The sequence below is a fragment of the Microtus oregoni genome, unplaced genomic scaffold (genome assembly GCF_018167655.1).
Source record: "Microtus oregoni isolate MIOR12 unplaced genomic scaffold, Mior012 000019F_ref0000042, whole genome shotgun sequence".
Lineage (NCBI taxonomy): Eukaryota > Metazoa > Chordata > Mammalia > Rodentia > Cricetidae > Microtus > Microtus oregoni.
The window spans coordinates 528,848-553,912 of record NW_024543078.1 but is presented as its reverse complement, the minus strand read 5'-3'; the positions used below and the strand labels follow the sequence as shown (position 1 = coordinate 553,912).

The 25,065-nt window shown below is 45.7% G+C and overlaps 1 protein-coding gene and 1 pseudogene across 1 annotated transcript; one reads left to right on the top strand and one right to left on the bottom strand.

Moving 5' to 3' along the window:
• Nucleotides 1–1,394: 1,394 nt before the first annotated feature.
• Atp5mc2 (ATP synthase membrane subunit c locus 2) lies at nt 1,395–8,303 on the top strand. The gene is made up of 5 exons (XM_041669516.1): nt 1,395–1,478; nt 3,834–3,902; nt 4,471–4,545; nt 5,094–5,287; nt 8,040–8,303. Exons 1-5 carry the CDS (start codon nt 1,410–1,412, stop codon nt 8,152–8,154), a joined length of 522 nt encoding a protein of 173 aa, XP_041525450.1. The 5' UTR covers nt 1,395–1,409; the 3' UTR covers nt 8,155–8,303.
• A 9,641-nt stretch (nt 8,304–17,944) lies between these two features.
• The window catches only part of LOC121459546, a 42,880-nt pseudogene continuing 35,759 nt past the window's right edge, over nt 17,945–25,065 (bottom strand).

Here is a 25,065-nt window from a genome sequence, read left to right as displayed (position 1 = left end):
TCCATCTGAAATGGAGGGTTTAGGAAAGGCGGGGAGTCCCCCCACCCTCTTCTTCCATTTCTCCCCACTCTTTCCCTCCCTTTCAGGAGCTCAGGGCCATAAAAATGCAGATGGAGGATCGGTGTGAAATAACGGGCCCATATAAATCCCTCTGCCGCCCGCCTGCAAGATGGATTGGCCGCATTGAAATTCCTCCGCGAGGATAATTAAACTCGGGGCCTCATCCGGGCAAAATTACATTCCTGTAATGGCGTCGCTCGGGGTCCCGGGAAATTGCTCCGTGGGCTTTCAGCGGCGGTTTTTATCGCCGGCCGGGGTGTGCCTGGCTGAGGCTCGCCTCTCCTCCGGGACCGTAAAGCTGCTGCCGTGATTTATCCTCCCCTTCTCCCAAATCCGATTAAATGGAGGAGCTCGGGGCCGGGGCGCCGCGGGGCCGGGAGGGGGTGACTGGAAGGACGGGGCCAAGGAGGGGAGGACAAATGGCCCCTCAGAGGGTGGCGGATTTGCCTTTATTTACAGCTGCGGCTCTCTTTTTATTTTTATTTATTTGTGTGTGTGTGTGTGTGTGTGTGTGTGTTTGGTGAGTCTTCCCGTCTTTCTCGCGCTGCGTCCAAGCACCCTGCACGGACAGCTGGGCTTGGGCTGGCCGGCTTTGCAGCCCTCTTCTAGGCCAGTCTGGTACTGCGTGGACACAAAGGCCTGCAGGGGAGCTGGCGCCGGGAACACTCCCCCTCCCCCACCTCCACTGCACCGGGGAGGGAGGGACGGAGGGAGGTACGCGCAAAGAAAGCTGGGGCTTGGGGAGTGCACCTCGAGGAAGACTGCCAGGCCGTCACAGGTGCGGTTATTCCTAGTTGGCTCCAGGACTCACAAGAGGGAGCTTCAGGCCATATTTACCCCTATCTTCTGACTCGCACATGTTGGTTTTCTCATGCTCTTCAACGAGATAGGAAAAGCCGAAAATATGTTAAAAACAGCAGACCAGCCCTGGCATTTTACTATCAGTCCATTGAATCCGTTCTATCTACCACCCAATGATGTCAGGATCCCCAGGGCGACAAGAAGCCAGGAGTTCCGTGAACTTATTTTCCCCGTGCTACATTTTAGGCATTGAACCCCAATCCCTACTGTTTTGCTACAAGCAATTTGCGAGTAGTTGGTTCCAACCCCCTCAATGCGATTGCGCATGCTCGGAAAGGGGATTCGCGTCCCAGACTCCAAAAGCTGTGCTTTCGTCACGGCCCGCCACGTTGCGGGTCCCCTCTGTAGTTTCTCCTGTTGAACGCCAGGTGGAGAGCTTCTCTCGAAGGCACCACCAACGTGACAGGGGGCGCTGTGGCGCCGGGACCGAGCCTCTTGCTTGTGTTCACTCTATCCGCGGCGGAGCAACTCGTTGGCTCTGTTCGCGCATGCGCAGAGCCTTCTTTTTGCGCTTCCCGCGCCCCCGCCCCTCTCTATCTTCTCTACCCTGGGAGCAGGTAAGGCCTTGAGGCCTCGCGTCCTCTTCGTGGCGCGCAGGCGCGCGCAGCAGTACCCCTTGCGTGGACGCGTGGCCACCCTGACCTTGCTAGCTCCCACCCGGGTCCTCGCACCCTCGCGGCTGCCGGCATCTCCGCGCCGAGAGCGGCCCCTTCCTCGTGTCGGTGACCTCTAACCGCACGGGCCTGGCGCCATCTTGGGTGTCTCACGGGGTTTGGGGGGCCCCCTGGTGTGCGTGTTCTGCGGGCGCGAACCAGGCTTTATGGCTGCTCTTTGCTCACCCTCCGCCTTTTCACTACTGTCATAACCCCACATTCTCCCGTCTGCTTCCTCCTGCCATCCTGATCAAAACAGCCTTAATGTTTAGAAACCTTCAGACTGAACACTGTGTAGATCAGGCTGCCCTTAAATTCTTAGAGATTTGCCTCCCTCTGCCTCCAAAGTACTGGGATCACAGGTGTGTTCCACCATATCCAGCAAAAAGCAAAGTTTTAGGTAGAACAAGACTTGGATCAAAAAGTATGGTTCAAGATTTGCAGGTAGTGCACCTACGGTTGGACAGGTTGAGGCCAGTTTACTTAAGGGAACAGTGTTTAACGGGCCTATCTATACTTGGACCGAGTATCAGTTTGTGGAATATTCAAACTTAAGAAACGAGGAAAAGCCGAGGATGTAGCTCAGTGGTAGACCATCTCTTACCTAGTGCACTGGGTTCTACCTCCTCCAAAGTGAAATTACAGAGTCCTTGCTCTGCCGCTACCACCCGTTCAGCGTTGTTGAGACCTTGACATTGTGTACCTTAAACAGAAAGACGATTAGAAAGCTTATTTAAAACATTGGCACTAGGAAGATCTAAGGGGGAAGCCAAGAACACACTTTTTTTAAAAATTGTTTTTAGGGCCTGGGAAGATAACTCTGCAGTTAAGAGCATCTCTTGCTCTTCCGAGACCCCAGGTTTGGTCCCCAGTACCCACAGTTCCGGAGAATCCAGTGCCTTCTGACTTTCTTGGGCACTAGGCATACACGTGGTACACATACATGCATTCAGGCAAAACACTTATACAAATTTCAAAATGTCTTAAATTGCTCTATTGTGTGTGAGCGTGCACCATGATGCACTTGTGGAGGTCAGGAGACTGCTCTTGGAAGTACTTTGTTCCGCATGTACTCCAGGGATCAAACTCATATTCTTAGGGCTATAGGGCAAGGGCTTTACCCTCTGAGCCATCTTGCTGGCCCAGTGACATTCATTTTTAATATATATGCCACCTCTCAGGTAATTCTGGTTCAAGTGGGCTTACTTCATTTGGAGAAAAACATTGTCCTAAATCTTTAGCTCACCTATTCTTTCTTTGGGTCTTGAGGCTGCAAAATGTGAAATGAACATCCAGTCGATGCTGATTGGAGTAATGCTAATGTTCCTCGTTGATTGATTGGCTGCATCTTGTTAATATAAAAGTCAGGAGTCAGATGCTTCAGGTAATAAAAAGATTGAACACTTCCAGTGCCTTTGTCTTCTAAGAATTCTCCCAAAAGTGGGATTCTAGTCTTTTGGGGCTGGAGGTATAGCCAGTACTAGGCTAGTATGCTTAAGGTCTTGGGTTCTAGCACTAATAATCCCCACCCTAAGGTCTTACAGTTGCCCAGGCTGTCCTCAACTTTAAGTCTTGCCCCTGTCTCCTGTGTGCTGGGATTACAGGTGCTAGAGCCACCATGCACTGCTAGGTCTCCGGTCTTTAAGAAACACCTTTTCTAGGCCTAGACAGACCAGGAAGAGATGATTTAAAAGCAAGGGACACTGGGGAAATTATTTTGACAGCCCCAAGTCATGTGACTGTGGAAATGGATGGTAGTTCTTTTTTGGAGCTGGTGGAGTATGTGTGTGTGTGTGTGTGTGTGTGTGTGTGTGTGTGTGTGTGTAGGGGGAGTTTCTCTGCATAGCCCTGGCTATCCTGGAACTCACTCTATAAACCAGGCTGGTCTCTAACTTAGATCTGCCTGCCTCTGCCTCCCAAGTGTTGATTAAAGGTGTGTGCCACCACTACCACCTGGATGGTGGTTCTTAAAAGCATGGAGCAAGCATTGTCCAGGCCATGAGAAAGTCACCTGATTTCCAGACTCTGATGCCACTGTACTGATAACCTGACATCCATCACTGATTTCCAGACTCTGATGCCACTGTACTGATGACCTGACATCCATCACTGATTTCCAGACTCTGATGCCACTGTACTGATAACCTGACATCCATCATCTGCCCTTTGAACTAATTAAGCTCCCTAGTGCTCCTTCTCGGGTATAAGGATGCAGTTTCGTGAGCAGGAAGTGTTTACAGTGCTGTTTCTTATTTCCAGCTCTCTTGCCTTGGCCCCTCACCCCTGAAAATGTATGCCTGTTCCAGGTTCATCTCCACCCGATCCTTGGTGAGTACATTTTGTGGAAGGATCCTAAAAGGAGGACACCTTGTTTTTTGTATTGGAGAGTGCCAGAGGCGTCCAGCCTTCTGACATGCCATTGTCTGTTACAAATGTATCATGACTACCACATATGAGCCTTGGGCCCAAGGGAGTCAGAAAGAGGGTTGTTGGATCCCCTGGAGCTGGAGTTATGGATGGTTGTGAGCTACCGTGTAGGGGCTAGGAATTGAACCTGAGTCTTTACAGATGCTCTTCACCATGAGGCATCTCTCCAATCCCTCTCTTACTATTTTGTTGTTGCTGTCATTTTGAGATAGGGTCTCACTATGTAGCCCTGGCTGGCCCGAAACATGCAGAGATCTGCCTTCCTCTGCTTCCTGAGTGCTGGGATTAGAGGTGTCTGCCTCTCTTAAACTAACGAAATTTGTTAAAAAGAATGATTTAAGGTTCTGACTAAATTTGAAAGAATGGAAGAAGCATCAGAGAACATCCTACTGGGTGCAGTGACTTGGCATGGTTCTGAAAGTTGCCTCCATAGCTTTCCTTGACCTTCCTGCCCATGTCATTCCACTAGGTCAGGAGCACCTCTCAGCGTCTGAGCCGTCCTCTGTCTGCAGTGGAGCTGAACCCACAGACACGGAGAGATGAGGTACCTTGAGGTGGAGTTGGGACTGGAGTTCTGGTGAGGGGTAAAAAGGGTTGCTCCCAGAACCAGTGTGGGGTGGGGGGAGTGTGAGGACAATTACCACAGACTGAACTTCAGGAAGGATCAAGCCATGACTTTAGGTAGGGATGGAAGGCAGTGAATACTCTTGTTAGGAATTGCCAATGGCAGTTCCTGCTTTGGTGTGCTGCTGGCAACTTCCTTCCATTACTCATCCTGGGTGGAAGAATTGCCTCGACAGTTGAGAGCATTTGTTGTTCTGATATAGGACCCTGGTCCACGACTCAGCCTAGTGTACTGATTAGCTGTTGGGGTCAAGAACAGGCTCATGTCTCAGACTTAACACTTTCCATGAAGGCATTTGAACAAGTTCTCTGCCAGCGTTTTAGGGAGGTTTCTAGGGAATTAAATGATCTACTGAGGGAGGAGTATCATACTGGGCAATCCAGCAGTTTGAAAGAGTACAGTGTTTCCAAAACACAACAGTAGATTACTAACAAAAGCCCTTCCTTCTGTCTGCCTCTTCTTCACAGGCCCTCAGCAGCTTAGCAGTCCCTCGTCCTTTGACCTCACTCGTCCCTAGCCGCAGCTTCCAAACCAGTGTCATTTCCAGGGACATCGACACAGCCGCCAAGTTCATTGGGGCTGGGGCTGCTACTGTTGGGGTGGCTGGCTCTGGGGCTGGGATTGGAACTGTTTTTGGGAGCCTCATCATTGGTTATGCCAGGTAAGATTACCTGGGCCCTCTGTTAGCTCTGCTATGTTTCAAAGGTCAGATCTAGAACTGCACTGTCCTATACAGAGGCCCCTAGCTGGGCCTTGTTATTTTTCATTTATATTTTTGGTGGTTTTCGTTTTGTTTGTTTTTTTTCAAGACAGGGTTTCTCTGTAGCTTTGGAACCTGTCCTGGAACTCACTCTGTAGACTAGGCTGGTCTTGAACTCACAGAGATCTGCCTGCCTCTGCCTCCTGAGTGCTGGGATTAAAGGCGTGCACCACCACCACCACCCAGCTCTGTTCTATTTTGAGATAGCGCTTCACTAAATAACCCTGTCTGGCCTGGAGCTTTCTGTATGGACCAGGCTAACTGAACTCACACCTGCTTTTGCCTCTTGATTGCTGGGATCAAAGGTGTAAACAACCATGCCTGGCTTTGTTCAGAATTTTTGTTTGTTTTATTGTTTTTGGAGACACGGGGTTTCACTGTGCAGTCCTGGCTGTCCTAGAATTCATTTTGGCCTCGAACTCACAGAGATCCACCTGCCTCTGCCCCCTGAGTGCTGGCATTAAAGGTGTGCCCCACCACTACCCGGCCTCAATTTTTAATTAATTAGAAATAAAAGCTAAGGACTGGAGAGATGACTTAGCAGTTAAAAACACTTACTGCTCTTCCAGAGGAGTGGGGTTCAATTTCCAGCAACCACATGGCAGCTTAGAAGTGTCTGTAACTCTAACACCCTCATACAGATATATATACAAGCAAAGCACCAATAAAATAAAAATAAATTAATTAAAAACAAAAATGCAAGCTAAGCTGGGCCTAGTGGGACACACCTTTAATCCCAGCATTCAAGAGGCAGAAGCAAGTGATCTCTAAATTTGAGGTTACCCTGGTCTACAAAGCTAATTCCAGGGTGCCAGAGAGACACAAAGAAATCCTTTCTTAAAAAAACTAAAGAAAAAAAAGTAAGAGCCAATAAGATGGCTTAGTGGGTTTACACACCTGACAACATGATGGAAGCGAGCCAGCTTTTACCGTTTGCTCTCTGACCTCCACATGCATACACACCCACACCTAAATAAATACTCAGATCCTCCCTCTCGTGCCGCCCTAGGTGGCCTGGAGTGCACAGAGCTCTGCCTGCCTCTGCCCCCTGAGTGCTGGCATTAAGGGTGTGTACAGACACCCTCTGCTTTAAGGTTTTTTAATAAAATTAATACAAGCTAGGTATGATGGAACAGACCTATAATGCCAACAATTGTGTGATAGAGGCAGAACAGTCAGCAGTTCCAGGTTAACCTGGGCTACATGGTGAATTCAGGCCAGCCTAGGCTATATGAGACCCTATCTTAACATAAAATTGAGGTTTTCAGTTCCTTTATCGTGTAATTTCTAGTGCTTAGAAGCTGGATGGAACCTCAGTTAACGGCAGCTACAGCACATGCATGTCGCCATAGTGTGGAGCAAGGACCAGCAAGTCTAAGCTTGAGGGTGATATTTCGATCATAGCCTGGTTTTCTATAGTTGAATTAAAAATGTTTTTACCTTATTTTTTATTTTTTGAGACATTTTTAAAAGAAATATTTTTATTTTTTTATTTTTTTCTAAATTTATACACCAGAAGAGAGCACCAGACCTCATTACAGATGGTTGTGAGCCACCATGTGGTTGCTGGGACTTGAACTCAGGACCTCTGGAAGAGCGGCCCATCTCTTAACCCCTGAGCCATCTCTCCAGACGAGACAGACTCTTAACTGTGTAGTCCTGGGTGCTTCCCCACTGCTGGGATTACAAGTGAGGTTATCAACTAGTTTTTATATTCTTCAAAAGTATTTCCAAAGCGGATAGAAGTTTTCCGTGTTCTTACAGGGAAGCAGCAGGGTTTAGTGTGCTGACTTGATATGTATCCGTGTGTGCCACACAGGCACAGCTATGTGTGCACTCCAGAATAAATTAAAACAAGAGGCTCTGTGGTCCAGAACCCTGTCCCTTTACTGGAAAAGATGCCATCCCGGGCAGAGCTCAGCTAGTGCCATAGCGTTACTGCTGTTTTCCCCATCTCTGGGGGTTCTCTCTGTTGCTCCTTCCTGGTCCCTGGCACCTGGGACTATTTGGTGCTTACTACCTCTGGACAAGTCGCTGAAGAGCTAAATTAATCCTCTAGAGGCCAACACGCTGTCCTAATGTCTGGGGAAACAGGGTTAGTTTTTTTTTATTTTTTCAGAATCTGCTTTAAACAAGCCTGGTTACTTTTCTGTCCATAATTCTGCTAAGAGTTTGTGTTGACTTACCCGTAAGACACCAGGTGAGAAGGGTGAAGTGTATGTAGACTCTAAAGTTAGGGTGCCGTCCTGTTTGATTCCACATGCTTTCTGGAACAGTGTTGTGCCCAGAGTCCTGGGACCCTGAGGGTGGACACCACAGCCCATCTGTGGTTTGGGTTCTGCTGCTTCGGAAAGACTGTCATTTTGAGTATCCCCGGCCTTTCTGTTCTGGCCCTGAGCGTTAAGTCTCCAGGCCTGCGATGGGGAGAGATCCACTGGGGAAGGTGTTTGCACATGGCTGTACAGCTTCGTAGATTGTCTCCCTCTACCTTGTTCACCCCCCTTTGAAGCCGTAGTGGGAGAATATGGGTACAGTGGGTCTCGATGGATCCGTCTAAGCCTAGAATGTTAGCTTGCAGGAAACCGAGCGTCCACCGAGATGTTTGCCTTTTCCTTGTGGACCACAAGTTCAGACTTCTCTCCTCTTTCCCCAGGAACCCTTCTCTGAAGCAACAGCTCTTCTCCTACGCCATTCTGGGCTTTGCCCTCTCGGAGGCCATGGGGCTCTTTTGTCTAATGGTGGCCTTTCTCATCCTCTTCGCCATGTGACGCAGCTATCTCCACTTCACCTCCCGTAGTTCTTTTGTGTCCCGTCTGCCCTGTATGTTCCTTTTCCTGTACCTCCCCAGGAAGTCTGGGGAAAGTGATTGGCTCAGGGTTTGACAGAGAGAAGACAAATAAATACTGTACTAATAAGATGTTTCCTGAGTCTCCTGTGTATATTTCTTTTCCACAGTTGGCTGAGTGCCTTGGTAAGAGAACCAAGACCCGGTGATGATGGCTCTAAACTCCGCAGGGATCTGGCAGGCTCATTCATTTAAGATTTATTTATTTATGTATTTTATGTACATGGGTATTTTGTCTGTATGTGCATCTGCACACCAGAAGAGGGTATCAGATCCCATGGGACTACAGTTATAGACTGTTGTGAACCACTGTGTGGGTGCTGGGAGTTGACCTCTTGAAGAGCAGCCAGTGCTCTTAAATGCTGAGCCATCTCTCCAGTCATTGGGTTCATTCTTTAATTTTTTATTTCAGAAAAGTTCCATTCAAAATAGCTGTTCTTTCCTGTTGTGGAAAATTATTTTAATTAAGCAAAGATGTGTTACATTTGTTTATGCTGCAGAATATTGCATTAACTATGTAAAGGTGTTACTTTGTTTATGTTGTTTAATTATGAAAAGCTGTTTACTTTGCCTGTCTAAGGCACCTGATTGATTTAATAAAGAGCTGAACAACCAATAGCTGGGCAGAAAAAGGATAGATGGGGCTGATGGGCAGAGAGAATAAATAAAAGGAGAAACTGAAGAACAAGAGGAGGAGACAAGAACAAGGGAGACACCAGACAGACAGAAGCAGTGAAAGTAAGTTATATAGAAGTAAGAGGGGCTGGAGAGATGGCTCAGTGGTTAAGAGCATTGCCTGCTCTTCCAAAGGTCCTGAGTTCAATTCCCGGCAACCACATGGTGGCTCACAACCATCTGTAATGAGGTCTGGTGCCTTCTTCTGGCCTGCAGACATACACACAGACAGAATATTGTATACATAACAAATAAATATTTAAAAAAAAAGTAAGAAAGGCCATAGACCCCAAGGAGAAGGATAGAGAACTAGCCAGAGATGAGCCAAAGCTAGGCCAAGCATTCAAAACAAGTCCATGTGTCATGATTTGGGAGCTGGTTGGTGGCCTAAAAGAAAGGAAAAACCTGGCATACTTTTCAATAATTATCACATAGTATGACCTGCTACTCACTTTGGGATGTTGGGGTCCGTGCTTAAAGTGACTCCCAGAGCAGTCATTACCTGTCACTGGCGCACAATTCTGGTTCAGGCCCTCCTTGTCACCCAGCCGGTGAAAGCCTCTTAACTGGCGGCCTGCTTCCAATTTCCAGCACTTACTTACACTGCCAGGTAAATCTCCTTGAGGACAGGACCGATTTTGTCATTTATCGGTTCAAAAACCAGTTCAAAATTCATCCACATCACATACTCCACTGGCCTGAAACACTGAAGGTGAGGCGAGTCTCAAGCACACGGTGAGCCTCCTTCTGCCTTCTGGGCCCTGGGACTATGGATGTGAGGCGAGTCTCAAGCACACGGTGAGCCTCCTTCTGCCTTCTGGGCCCTGGGACTATGGATGTGAGGCGAGTCTCAAGCACACAGTGAGCCTCCTTCTGCCTTCTGGGCCCTGGGACTATGGATGTGAGGCGAGTCTCAAGCACACGGTGAGCCTCCTTCTGCCTTCTGGGCCCTGGGACTATGGATGTGAGGCGAGTCTCAAGCACACGGTGAGCCTCCTTCTGCCTTCTGGGCCCTGGGACTATGGATGTGAGCTACCATCCCGTCTTTTTTTTATATATAGTTTAGTTTTTTAAATGGTGAATCTTGCCACATTGCCCAGGCTAGCCCTGAACTAGGCTCAAGTGTACTTTAAAATGCCTTCCTGGTCTTCCCACACCTTGCCCTTGCTCTGCTCGTCTCTGCTGTTTCCTCCTCTTCAAACTTCTGAAAGACTTGGCTTAAATACTCCTCTACGACCCTTCGTCAAATGAGCATGGACCCCTGATCACATCCCCTTTATAATATGGATGATAAGTTGTGGGTTCATGTGCATATGGACTTTTTCAAGACAGGGTTTCTCTGTAGCTTTAGAGCCTGTCCTGGAACTTGCTCTGTAGACCAGGCTGGCCTCGAACTCACAGAGATCCGACTGCCTCCAGAGTGCTGGGATTAAAGGTGTGCCCACCACCTCCCAGCGGGCTATTTTCTTTCAAACCACAGCAGGACCTGGCTTGTCTACAGCTGAGAGTTACTGGAAGTGTCTGCATATTTAGGAGTAAGCAGTATTCCTCCCTTTGCTTTGGTCACTTGAATTAGAACCCTGGTAGGAGACGCTCCTGCCCTGTCCTCCCTTTGGGGTCATTGGGTATGTGCTTTTCCCTTGATCCTGGAGCTGAGTGGAGCTGACCCATTGTAGAGAGCAAAGTGTTGTGGGCTGTGTGTGCTTTTGTTCGAAGGTGAGTAATGAGATGGACGCCTGGAAATAGATTTATTCCAGAGGAGTTGAGGCAGCGGGCGTCCTCTCAGCTGAGGCCTCAGGACACTGATTGGCTACCCAAGTTGCAACAGCTTGGGGTGAAGTCATGCTGTGTTTGGTAGAGAAACAGATTTTTGGTATTTATTTTTTTTAATTTATTTTTATTTTTTTATGTACATTAGTGTTTTACCTGTGTGTATGTCTATGTGAGGGTGTCAGTTCCCTGGAACTAGAGTTACAGACAGTTGTGAGCTGCCATGTAGGTTCTGAGAATTGAACTCAGGTCCTCTGGAAGAGCAGGCGGTGCTCTTAACCACTGAGCCATCTCTCCAGCGCCAAGAAACGGATTTAAGAGCAGATTTTCTGAAGATCTTTCACAACCCTGGTTTCTATTTGGCCTGGTTTTTAAAATCACCCCATGATTTGAAATCAAGAGGCTTCAGAAACTCAGATTTCTCTGTAACACTAGCCAGTTCTAACCAGTAACTTTCCAGTACTTCTGGTTTTCCCATCTGTAAACAGAAATAGCAAGCCGGGCGGCGGTGGCGCACGCCTTTAATCCCAGCACTCGGGAGGCAGAGGCAGGCGGATCTCTGTGAGTTCGAGGCCAGCCTGGTCTACAAGAGCTAGTTCCAGGACAGGAACCAAAAGCTACAGAGAAACCCTGTCTCGAAAAATCAAAAAAAAAAAAAAAAACAGAAATAGCAGTTGTCGTCCCAGAAATGACACAAGGACGTATAAAGATACTTGGAGTATTCAGAAAGAACAACATTGTCAAAGCACAATATATGTTGATTTTAATTTGTTTTCTCATTCTTCATGGGCCTCACAGTCTATTCGAGCCATTTTCTAGGATGCTTTTCCTTCTGGTTGGCATAAGGAAGAAAAATTTTTTTTTTTTTTTGCTTTGACTGAAAAGCTTCTTAGGAGTGAACCCAGAGATGCTGCAGTCAGAGACCTGCTTTCCTGTGCATAGGAGCCTCAGTCAACTGTTTCTTCAGCACCAGGGAAGGAGGGTTGCAGTTTTATGCCCTCCTAATTAGAAGTAAACGACACCCTTTGAAAATCATCTAAATGTTAAACACACGCCTTTAATCCCAGCACTCAGGCGGCAGAGGCCAGCGTGGTGAGTGCCAGGACAGCCATGACTACATAGAAAAGAAAAGAAAATCATCCCAAATGCTATACAGCAGGAGGAGCTCTCCCCAGCCTCTCAGGATGGCTGTCTTAGTGTCAGACTCTGCCAAGGTCATCGGCCTGAGAAACTACCAGTCAGCCGTACTTGGGATCTAGCTGACGTCTAGGAAGATAGTGCACCTGCGTGTGACCTTCCATCAGCGAATCAAGAGGAAGAACAGTCACAGTGGCGAATGGTGCTGTAGTTCTGCAAGTTTTGAGCAATAAAACTTTTTATTGAGCCATATCTCAAAATATCTTACCTTTTCCCAGTCTGTTTGGAACACACCTCTGGCCCACCTGCCTTTTCCCAGTCTGTGTTCAGAACACATCTCTGGTCCACCCACCTGATTTTCTCACTATTTTGGGAGAATAAACTAAAAGTTTTGAGGAGAAAATTTTTCAGTTCCCAGGCATTCCTTAAAACTTTCTTATTTTTTTGAATATTTACTTCAAAACACTGTGGATATTAGTACATTGTGATCAAGAGGCCACAAAAGAAATGGCAGAGAGAGGGAGAGAGAGAAAGACCCCTGTAGGAACAGGAAGAAGGGGGAATGAAGTACTCTAACTGGTTCTAGAGTACTAAGAGAAGCTGAACAAGTCCTGCCCTGTGCCTAGGATTCTAAATGGCTTTTGTCATTTCTTTTTTGTTGTTGTTTTTGTTTTGCTTTGTTTTTTCGAGACAGAGATGTGCAACAGCCCTACCTGTCCTGGAACTTACGTTGTAGACCAGGGTCGCCAGAACTCTATAGAGATCCGCCTGCCTCTGCCTCCCAAGTGCTGGGATCAAAAGCGTGAGCCACCATCGCCCTGGTTGGGCCACATCCAAGGACCTCGACAGCAGAGAGCTTTCTCATACTGCCAGTGTTAGAGGAAATGAGATTTGAAAATGGGCTTAAAGAACTATTGCCAGTTTGTAGCTAGAGGGGATCATTTGCAAAGATAGGAAGTAGTCTCTCTGCTGAGACTGACATCCTAACTAGCAGCCAAAAGAAGTAGCGAGCTCACCTCACAACTTCAAGATGAGACTTCTGAAAACACATACATCAATTCCTTCTTCTCAGAACCTCCAGAAGAAGACCCAGCCCATACAACAAGTTGCTGCCTAACTTCATCGGATCAAATGTAGCTCAGGAAAGCTGAACAGAAAAGACATTTAACCCAGAGGGGTATGCATGCTTTGGAGTCTTCCCATTTGTGTGAAGTAGGAACTTTTTCTTTAGTGTTTAAGAATCAAGACTTGTCCAGGCTTGATGGCACACACCTGTCCCTGTGTTATACAACTCTGCCTCTAAGGTGCCATTGAAGGCAAGGAAAAGAAATCTGGATAATTTCTGAGGCTTCTCAGTGAAGACTTTTCTTAAATTACTGTCTCCATTGCTGTCTTGAGAACAGGTACATTTTTCCTGCTCCTGGGTTTGTTTTACCACACTGATAATTTTCTGGGGGTTCTGAACAGGCTCAGTTTAGGTGATAGATATTTTTAACCATGGTGGATTATGGCCTTCCAGGAACTGCAAAGCGGCTTTTACAGAAAGACACTCTTCACACATCTTGTTGAGTTGGGACTGGGAGCAGGGGCCGTTGGCTGGCGTGAGGTGTTTTGTACACTGTGAAGAGATGGTTTCTGGGTTAGACAGACTTGTGGTCCCTCTATGCTCCCCATGGCTTCTCCATCCACATTTCCAACACCTGGAGCAGAAACTTCAAGTTTCCAAAACATAGCTGCAAAGTAACAAACAGCTAGCCCCGGCTCCCTTAGCAACAGGGGACAGTCCATAGGGATCTGAGGGAGAAAGTCTACAGCAGGGAAAGTTTACTCGGTACAAAAGACTCCAGGGCTGGGTGTTGTTCTCTAGGAGTAGAATGCTTATAGAGCATGAACCAGACCCTGGGTTTAATCCCCAGAACTGCAGAAAACTAAAACCATAAAGACTCACCGCATTTTCAGGAAACAGCTTGACCCTGTGGAATAGTCTGGATAGAGAGTTCCAGAACCCTGGATTCAGGTTACCCACTAAGCTTTTGTTAACTGTGTGTGCTGTGTGTTCCTTTCCTTGTGAAATGAATGCCACAGAAATAAATGAAATTAGTATTTTTTTTCTTAAAATCTATTTTTCATTTTGCTTTGTTTTAATTTTTGGTTCTGGAGCTTGAACCCAGGGCATCCCCATGCTAAGCATATATGTTCTACCATTGAACTACAGCCCAGCACAAATTTAGGTTTTAAAATGATCTCTCTCTCTCTCTCTGCTGTTACTTAGTTACTGATTTACCGAGAGTAACTTAACACTAGGATTCTCTGCCAATACTAAAATTAGACACTGGCACTCTTATTTTCTCTGCTTGCTTTTGTTTAGGGGATGTAAGAGAGACATTTGCCCTCCTAGATCTAGTTAGTAATATAGCAAAAACTAAAGACAACCTTCTAGAAAACACTCTATCCAGCCTGCAGTCATCTTTTCAAAATAATCCAATTCTGCCCTGGGCTTTGGTGGTTTGACCTCTTGTAGAAATGTGTCTGGGAAACCTAGGGAATGAAAGAGAATCTGAGTGCTGGGAAGGAATCTGGGCTTCTGAGTCCTCTGACCGCCTCCCTCTCCCAGCCGGAGAAGACAGGCTTTCTGCCCTGTCACGTCACAAAAGGCCTAGAGTTACTCTTGAGCGTGCTGACTTCTCTAGGGGTGGGAAGGTCAAGTGTGGGCACTTTTCCTGCCCAGAGACGCCAGCGGGAATAAGGAACAGGCAGGGAGGAACTCAATCTTTTCCAGCAGCAACTCAGAGAGAAAAGGAACAAATTCTTCACCAGGGAAGATTGTGTAAACAGCGTCTTTGGCTGCAGTCGTAGGCTGGGGAAGAAAAGAAAGGGATCTTTGTTCTCCTCTACCCCAGGCTGAGCACAATCGGGAGAGCTGGGATTGTTTGCTTTGGCAGGGGACTCCCCGTCTGGAAGGACTGGTGGGGCCTCTGTCGGGTTTCCTTGTGCGCTTGGGAAGAAGACATTCCTCAACTCAAAGCCTCTACCTAAGGAAGCAGCTGGGGAGCTGGAGGTTTCTGGCACATTCTCTGCTTTGTTCACTGCCTGCCTTTCTTCTGACCCTCCTCTCAACACAGTTTTGTTAGTTTAATTGACTGCCATCTTCCTGTCTTTGAGGGTGCTTTTAGTTCTCTTACTAATGTCCGATCCCAAAAGAAATTATATTTTTGCTGGTATGGTGGCTGCAATCCCAGCTTTTGGAAGGTAGAAACAAGGAGATCAGAGGTTCCAGGCCAGGCCTGGCTACCTAGATAAATTGAAGCCAGTCTAGCTGCAATAGACCCTGCCTCAAACATCACCACCTCACTACTGCCCTGCCCCCTCCCCAGAAAAAAGAAACACTACATTTTGAAAGTGCAAAATGATGCCAGGGCTCCTTTCCAAGAAGTCTACCAACAAAAAGGTATCCGAAGCCAGCTGGTCTCGGTGTCACACACCTAAGATCTAGCACTAGAGGGAGAGATAGGAGGAACAGGAGTTCAAAACCAATCCAGGAGTGTGAGGCCAGCCTGGACTACATGAGACCATGACTCCAAAGTCCCCCTGAATGTGGCTGACAGTTGCATGGCTGGGGCAGACTGAGGGCCACTGGCAGTGGCACCAGGATTTATCCCTACTGCTTGTACTGGCTTTTTGGGAACCTGTTCTCTTTGTATGAATACCCTGCTTAGCCTACATATAGTAGGGAGGGCCTTGGTCCTTCCCCAAAGAAATATGCCTTACCCTCTCTGAGGATTGGATGGAGGTGGGGTGAGAGGGTGTGTGGAGGGAATGGAGGAGGGGAAGGAGAGAAACTTGGATTGGTAATTTTTAAAAATCTAATAAATTATATATAAAAAAACTAAAATAAAAAAGGGTGATTGCTGGGTCATCTTGTCCATCCTATGGTTTTTAGGTGCTATTCCATATAACACTGACAATTGCAGTAGTAGATCTATGCCTTCATCTGGCTTTATTTCTTCGTGCTTATCTATGTAACATTCTTCACATATCTAGAGGCACATCTGAGTTGTGAAGTGTGTGCAGTTCGGTCCATAACAAGAGCTGACCTGCTATGAGGTCTGAGCTTGTGAGTCCACAGTTCTCCGCCACGTCCTAAGAGTCAGATAGCTCTGCAGGCCTTCTGGCTTCCCGTGTCCCCTTCTTCAGTCCACACTCCACACCACAGCTTCTCATTATCTTTGGAAGCATGGGCTTGATCAATTATTCTCCTACTAAAAAAACATTGCATGAATTCCGGTGACAAAGGTTTAGATACCTATCGATGGAAAATAGGGGTATTCCAGAGGACCTTTTTCTGGCCTCTCTTTTGTCTACTTCATATCACTCCCTTGTCCAGGACCATGAACTCCAAGACTGGCGCCATCCTTCGGTCTCTTTCCCCCACAACTTCTCCCAGTCAGTTCCTTTTATGCTTTCTCATTCTAGATATTCAAATGAAGTCCATCAGGCACCCTTGGTTCCTCCACTCTACCCAGCACGTGGGTTGCCAGCCACTGTAGTCTCTCACGTGGTACTATAATAGCCTCCCTCCTGGTCTCCCCGCTTCTGCCTGTGCCTACTCCCTAACATAGCCATCACTTACAGAAAAATTGTGTTATTCAGAACAACACTACTAATGTCAGGGCTGGGGAGATGGCTCATTTGATAAAATGCTTGCAGCATAAGCAAAGGGAGTTGCATTTGGATCCCCAGTATCCCCATAAAAAGCCAGATATGTAGTAGCTTATGTCTACAATCCAAGAGCTGAGAGCATGTGCACACACACACACACACTTGCTTGCACAAATACACACACATACATCACCATCACAACTGTGGTTTAGACTTTTGTTTGTTTTGTTTTTTGAAACAGGGTTTCTCTGTGTAGCCCTGGCTGTCATTATAGGTGGTTGTGAACCACCATGTGGGTGCTGGGAATAGAACTTGGGACCTCTGGAAGAGCAGCCAGTGCTCTTAACCACTGAGCCATCTCTCCAGCTCCAATTTAGACATTTTTATTCCAACAAGTTCCCTTGAAGCCTGTTGTAGTAGTCCCACCCCCCTAACCCACCACAGCCTTCAGGAGCCACTGATCTGATTTCTGTTCCCGAAGTTTGCTTTCTCTAGAATGTTTTTAAAGGTTGTTCAGCCGGGCGGTGGTGGCGCACGCTTTTAATCCCAGCACTCAGGAGGCAGAGGCAGGCGGATCTCTGTGAGTTCGATGCCAGCCTGGCCTAGAAAAGCTAGTTCCAGGACAGGAACCAAAAGCTACGGAGAAACCCTGTCTCAAAAATCAAATAAAAAAAAAATAAATAAATGTTGTTTTGTTTTTTTGAGTTATTATTACTTTATTATCATTCCTCATAAACAACCAAGGGAATCTACAAACTAGAGACAACAAGCTGTCTTACCCCAAGAAGATCAAACCAACTCAACCCTCCCACTGAAGGACCTGGGTGCCCGAGATGAGGGACAGTCATCTCTAACTCTGTAACACATCTTTTATGAGACAGGTTCTTAGTACATTTTGTAGACCAGCTTGGCCTTGAAACTTACAGCCATTCTCCTGGCCCTGCATCCCAATTTTTAGAATTACAGGCTTACATCATGCCCCTGGCACCGAATCTGCCTTTTTAGAAATATAAATTTGGGCTGAGAGATGGCTCAGCCATTAAAGGTTAGGCTCACAGGCGCACAACCAAAAGATAAGAAACGAACAGTTCCACTAAGGTTCATCTTGTAAGAAAGCGGGGTGACAGTCTCACCCTTCCCAAAGCCCAGGCTACACCCTGAAGAGGCTCAGTAAGCCAGCACTGTTCTCAGTCTTTCAGGCTTTGGTAGAAGTACGCTTCCACTGGGTTTCAAAAACTCTGGGCCTCATACCCCTGCTGAAGGCTTTCTCCTTCCTGTTGACCTACGGAAGGAACCAAGTCCAGAGGTTGTAACTCCAACAACATGAAGCGTGTTGTTCTTGCCAGGCATCACCCAGACAGCACCAGTAAGCAATGCCAGAGGGGCACTCTGTGATGGTGGTGGAGCCAGCCAGAGGGGTGCTCTATGATGGTGGTGGTCACGCTCCGGAGCCGTCAGGTCCCTGACAGCTGCTAGGATGGGAGCAGGACACAGTCTGGCCTACTTGCTCTAGGAAAATCTTTGTCATCCAGAAATGCCTTCTTGGGAAGACAGCAGGTAACAGGTGGGCTTGGAGCATGCACCTCTGGCTCACTTGGCACCCAGGCCACAATTCCACTCCCCGTCAGACCATCAGAAAAGAAGTTGTTGTCAGGAGGGACCCTGGAGACAGGGCCGTCACAATTTCTTGTGCCAAGATCCCTGTAACCACAGCACATACTGGGGTCATCGGGAAGCACTCAGGACTGACACCCAGCGGGTCAAGCACGTCATTTCGTATCTGCAGCAGCAGTTCTGCGTCCTCACTTATGGCTATCAGAACTGTGACCTCTCTCTTCATCTGTGTGGAATTTCAGCAGCGCTTGCAGCAGAAAGTAGTCTGGGGCTGTGCGCTTCAGGGAGGCCTTGGCTTTCTCTCATTCCAATCCACTTTCAGTGCCTCTTTTACAAGGCAGAAGCACTTTGTTTTTGGCCATGGTTGCTCTCTTGGGATCAGGTTCATTTTCTCCTTGACCAACTTTGGCAACTTTGGTTTTCTCTTCTACAAACTTATGCTCTCCAAGATTTGCAAAGGTGTTCCTGATGGAGGAGGGTCATCTGTCTATTTGTTACTTTCATTGGTTAATAAAGAAACTGCCTTGGCTTTTTGATAGGGCAGGATTTAGATAGATGGTGTAGACAGAACAGAATGCTGGGAAGAAGGGAAGTGAGCCAGACGCCATGGAGCCAGACGCCAGGTCAGACATGCTGAATCTTCCCTGGTAAGCTACCACCTTGTGGTGCTACACACATTAATAGAAATGGGTTGATCAAGATGTGAGAATTAGCCAATAAGAGACTAGAACTAACAGGCCAGGCAGTGTTTAAAAGAATACAGTTTGTGTTGTTATTTCAGGTGTAAAGCTGGCCGGTGGCCGGGAGCTGGGAGGCTTCTACAGTACCCAAAGACATCTCCTGTGAAGACCATGGTGCTGTATCTGTGACAGATCTGGTCAACTTAGCAATGACATCCCTGGAGCAGCAAGTCAGGCACACGGCATCAAGCTGAGTGATGATGCCTCTAGCTCCTTCCCTGCATCCTCAGTGTCCACCTTCACACCCACCATGGGGTTAAGATTCTGGGCTCATTCCAAAGAGGCCTCAGCCCTATTTTTGCCCACAGAACCTGTTTGAATCAAGAATTGAGCTCCATGGTCTTCTGGAGATACCTGTTCATGATCCAGCATGGTGCGTCCTTTCACTCCCGCCAGGATAAATTCTTGGCAGTTTCAGCCCAAGTCCTTTCATGCCTACAACCAACACCTGGGAAGCTCAAAGCTGCTTCTGGACGTCCAGTCCCCCACAGGATCTGCCGCTCATACTGCACCGCCTCCTCCTCGCTGATGCCGCTCAGACTGCACCGCCTCCTCCTCGCTGATGCCGCTCAGACTGCACCGCCTCCTCCTCGCTGATGCCGCTGCTGCTGGACTCTTCTTTCTCCACCACGGCGCCAGCTTTTGCCTCACCCACCCCGCCTCTTGCCAACCTACAGCAGAGCGTAAGAGGGGGCCGTGTCTGCCTGTTTTTAAAGGTTTTGAGAGTCCTACAAGGGAAGGTAATGCATCCAGATTTTTGCATGCGTTGCTCCTTATTGCAAATGCTATCTTATTGGACTGTCCTCTGTAACGTCTTCATCCGGTCATCAGTTGACCGGCATTCGGGCGGGTTATCATTCAGGGCTGATATGTAGAGCTGCTCTGAGTATTCATGTGCAAGTCTTTGTGTGGGTGTCTTTATTTCCCTTGGTTTTTCTGGTTTATATGGTAAGTGTAGGTGGACTTTTATAAAAGATTGCCCAACTGTTTTCCAAAACGGATACACCACTTTGCACTCCAACCACTGGAATGTCAGAGTTCTCGCTGCTCGGGATCCTTACTAGCACTGCTTTAGACTGTCTATAGTTTATGTTTTAGTGATTCTAAGCCTCTTAGATAATTATCAACTGTTTCTTTTTTTAATTTGGTGTATCTCACTATGTAGCCCAGGTTAGCCCTGGTCTTTCAAGTGCAGTAATTTCAGGTGTACTTGTTTTTTTGTTTGTTTGTTTTGGTTTTGGTTTTTCAAGACAGGGTTTCTCTGTGGCTTTGGAGTCTCTCCTGGAACTAGCTCTTGTAGACCAGGCTGGCCTTGAACTCACAGAGATCCTCCTGCCTCTGCCTCCCGAGTGCTGGGATTAAAGGTGTGCGCCACCACCGCCGGACCTAAGGTGTACCCATTTGTTAAAATGATTTATGTTCTTGTGTTCTAAGAGATTTCTGTTTTACAGGAGATTACAAAGATTTTGAATTTTAGCTGGGCATAATAATACACATCTTTAATCCCAGCACTAGGGAGGCAGAGGCAGGTGAATCTCTATGAGTTCAAGACAAGTCTGGTCTATATACAGAGTTCTAGGCCAGCAAAGGCTACACACTGAGACTCTGTCTCAAACAAAACAAAATAAAAAAAAGAGTTAAGTTCTATTTTTTCCTAAAAGTTTTGTTGTAGATGGAAGTTTCTCTTCTGCCTGGTCCTGCAGCTGTTTAATCCCAAAGAAACACAAAGAGGTTTATATTAATTATAAACTGTTTGGCCTATTAGCTCAGGCTTATTTTTAACTAGCTCTTACAACTTAAATTAACCCATAATTCTTGTCTATGGTTAGCCACGTGGCTTGGTACCTTTTCTCAGCAAGGCATTCTCGTCTTGCTTCCTCTGCATGTGACTGGCGACTGCATCTCTGCCTCTCCTCTTCCCAGAATTCTCCTAGTCTGGTTGGCCCACCTATAACTCTTGCCTGGCTACTAGCCAATCAGCATTGTATTAAACCAATATGAGTTACAAATCTTTACAGTGTACAGGAGCATTGTCCATAGCATTTGTAGTTTTAGCTTTCATATTTAAGTCTAGCATCAATTTCAAGTTCCTTTTTTTTTATGGGGTAAAAGGTATGAATTAAGGTTTTCTTTATACTCAGTTATATAATTTCACTATTTTTGCAAAGATTGTCTTTTTCCATTCAATTAGTTTGATATCTTTGTTGAAATTCAAGTCTCCATATGCATTATTGATATAACTGTTTATCCTTATACCTATACCACACTGACTTCATTTCTGTAACTTTTTTCTAAACTTTGAAGTCAGGTGTATAAGTCCTCCAAGACTCTTCTGTTTATTATGTTTATTTATTTTGTGTTGAGGGGAGGCACAAGGACTGTGGTGTACATTATGCAGAGGCCAGAGGACAACTTGCAGGAATTGGTGCTTTCCTTCAATGGTATGGGTTCCAGAGACTGCTCATTTTGGCAGGCTTGGTGGCAGGTGCCCTCACCTGCTGAGTCATCTTACTGGCTCAAGACATGTCTTTCAGAAACTGTTTTGGGGCCTAGGGATGTGGCTCAGTTGATTGAGTACTTTCCTTGCATGCACAAGGTCTTGGGTTAGCTCTCCATTGGTTATCTCCACACTTATCATCTAGACTCATACTAATACTTAACTTTTAGAAAGAAAAGAAAGCTTTCTTTTGAATAAGAATAAAGATGCCTGTTACCCAGCCTGACTACGTTCGATTCTCAGTTCTCATATAGTAAAATAAGTTGTCCTCTGACCTTCACATGAGAACCATGGTACATATATGTCATACACCTACTACATATATGTCATGCACCTACCTACATATATGTCATACACCTACTACATATATGTCATGCACCTACCTACATATATGTCATGCACCTACTACATATATGTCATACACCTACCCACATATATGTCATACACCTACTACATATATGTCATACACCTACTACATATATGTCATATACCTACTACATGTATGTCATACACCTACCTACATATATGTCATACACCTACCTACATATATGTCATACACCTACTACATATATGTCATACACCTACTACATATATGTCATGCACCTACCTACATATATGTCATACACCTACTACATATATGTCATACACCTACTACATATATGTCATACACCTACTACATATATGTCATACACCTACCTACATATATGTCATACAGCTACTACATATATGTCATACACCTACTACATATATGTCATACACCTACTACATATATGTCATACACCTACTACATATGTCATACACCTACCTACATATATGTCATACACCTACCTACATATATGTCATGCACCTACCTACATATATGTCATGCACCTACCTACATATATGTCATGCACCTACCTATGCACACAAACTAAATAAGAAAAAAGAAGTGCCAGGCGGTGGTGGTGCACACCTTTAATCCCAGCACTCAGGAGGCAGAGGTAGGCGGATCTCTGTGAGTTCGAGACCAGCCTGGTCTACAAGAGCTAGTTCCAGGACAGGCTCCAAGGCTACAGAGAAACCCTGTCTCAAAAAACCAAAATAAATAAATAATAAATAAATAAATAAATAAATACACAGAGCCAGGCGGTGGTGGTGCACAAATTTAATCCCAGCACTCAGGAGGCAGAGGCAGATAGATATCTGAGTTTGAGTCCAGCCTGATCTACACATGTGTTCCAGGATAGCCAGGGCTATACAGAGAAACCCTGTCTTGAAAAACCAAAATAAGGTAAAGAGAAATGAAAAGAAAAGAGCTGTGGGACAATGGTCTTTTATCCTGTCACTTGTATTAGTTTTAATAAAATGTTGATTGGCCAGTAGCCAGGCAGGATGTATAGGCGGGGCAACGAGGCAGGAAGTAGAGGCGGGGCAACAAGAATGCTGGGAAGAAGGAAGTGCAGTCTGCAGTCATAAAAAGAAACAAGATGCGATTGAAAAGGTACCAAGTCACGTGGCCAACATAGACAAGAATTATGGGCTAATATAAGTTATAAGAATTAGTTAATAAGAAGAGCCTGAGATACTGGGCCAACCAGTTCATAATTGATATAAACCTCTGTGTGATTCTTTGGGACTGAATGACTACAGGACCTGGCAGGACAGAAAACCTCAGTCAACAGAATGGCACCCATGTGGAGAACTGCATCCTCATAAAAACTCGAGAGAGCTTGAAAAGGATTTCTAGACACACACACACACACACAAAAAAAAAAATACAGAGTTTAACGCAGCTTCTTAATGTTTGCTGGTGGCGTTAGAGAGAGGTTTTCCTGACTCAGCAGCAGCAGCAGCAGCAGCAGCAGCAGCAGCAGCAGCAGCAGGAAAAAAGCCATGCTGGTTTGAAATGCAGGCTTTCTGGGACATGCTGCCAGCATGACCTCTGGCTCTTTAAGGAGACCAAGTATTTGGATGGGGTTTGTGAGCAGACTGATGCAGCTTGCTTAATGGTGACATGGTTTGGCTGTGTGCCTGAGAGCCGGTTGGTGTGCGTGATTCTCAGAGGCACAAGCTGTTCCACCATGCTGTCCTGTGTGGAGCAAGAAGTACCGTATATATCATAGTAATGGCACAGCTGAAGTTTTAGACTGTGGGAGCAAGCAGGAAGTGCCATATATACCCTATTAATGGTGAACCTTAAGAAGTACTTAGCATTTTAAGAAGTGCTCCTGGACAGTAAAGAATTACAGATATACAAAAAAGACAAATCCAGGTGAGTCATAGTGCTGGATAAATGCAGGCTTGGAATAGAGAAGAAAAAGAGTATAGAGACTCATAAAATAAAGTTAATGCTTAAAAAAGGTAAAGTCTTTAAAGAAACATAGTACAGATATAGATTAAAAGGAGTAAACAAAGAATAATCCACGTAAAGATGGAAAATTCAGAGAGAGTCTGAAATATGTACATTATTATGTTTTCTTTGAATTTTTGACTGTGAAGGAGTTAACCACAAAGAGACATTTCATTATATGGGCTGCTAAGCTAAACCAGCATGTATATTATAAAGGTATCTTGACTTTAGAATTTGTGTCTAAGGATACGTTGCTTTGGAAAAAAGGTTCTTCTCTTGTTTCCACAGAGGATGAGAACCTGTGGATTACTTCCAGACTGGTGTGGTTTGATGGAACAAGACCCCTTGAAAGGTTTCCTTGAACACCCCCACAAAGAAAATACTTCATCCAATAAACAACAGGAAGCAGTTTGGAGAGAAATAACTATGCCCATATTCCCAAATATTGTTTATAACTGTTTGTTTAGATTTAAAGGGGGATATGCCATAAAATGAATAATTTGCTTTGGTATGGACCTTGGTTTATTAATACAAATAAGGTAAATTTTTTTATATTGTATATGTATATTTCTGCCCTTGATTAAGGTATTGTGTTTGTGTAGTTAATTTAAAAAATGTAATGTATAATTAAGAAATATAGGTTAATAGATAGTCATCTATAATAGTCAAGATTGTAGTCATGTTAGTTAGGTTTTCTAGATATATAGAGTTATAAATCAGTTAGCTAGGTATTCTCCAAATCTTTCAGAGACCTTCAGAATATGGCATTTTTTTTAATATTTATTTATTATGTATACAATATTCTGTCTGTATGCCTGAAAGCCAGAAGAGGGTGCCAGACCTCTTTACGGATGGTTGTGAGCCACCATGTGGTTGCTGGGAATTGAACTCAGGACCTTTGGAAGAGCAGGCAATGCTCTTAACCACTGAGCCATCTCTCCAGCCCCCAGAATATGGCATTTAAAATGTTTTAATAACCTAGAACTTTTCATGACAATGAGGCATATCTGCTCCTGGCAGCACCCGTTACTTTGAGAGGAAGATGGGCATTGAAGAGGCTTCTTATGGAGTTGGTTAGCCATTTGGGCAAGAAATCTGAACTGCTTGACTGTACTTGCAGAACCCACAGAGAAACGATTGCTAAACTTTCCTAAAGATGAGATGATCCTTCAGGGTTCCTGTATTATGAAAGAGTCTGCTAGACATTCTGCAGGATACAGAAGAAAATGACTGAAAAACTGCCAATATAGGTGAACTGTCTTTGAAATTTCCTGCTTCTTGGAAAAGTCTGCTGGGTACTATGGGCCTGTAGGCTGAAGATGGCTGTCCCAATGGTACAGAAGAACTTTGGGTGACTGTCCAGGTAGCAAGATGTCTCTTTCATTTCTAGAGTTTTGGAAGTTGCTTAAAATG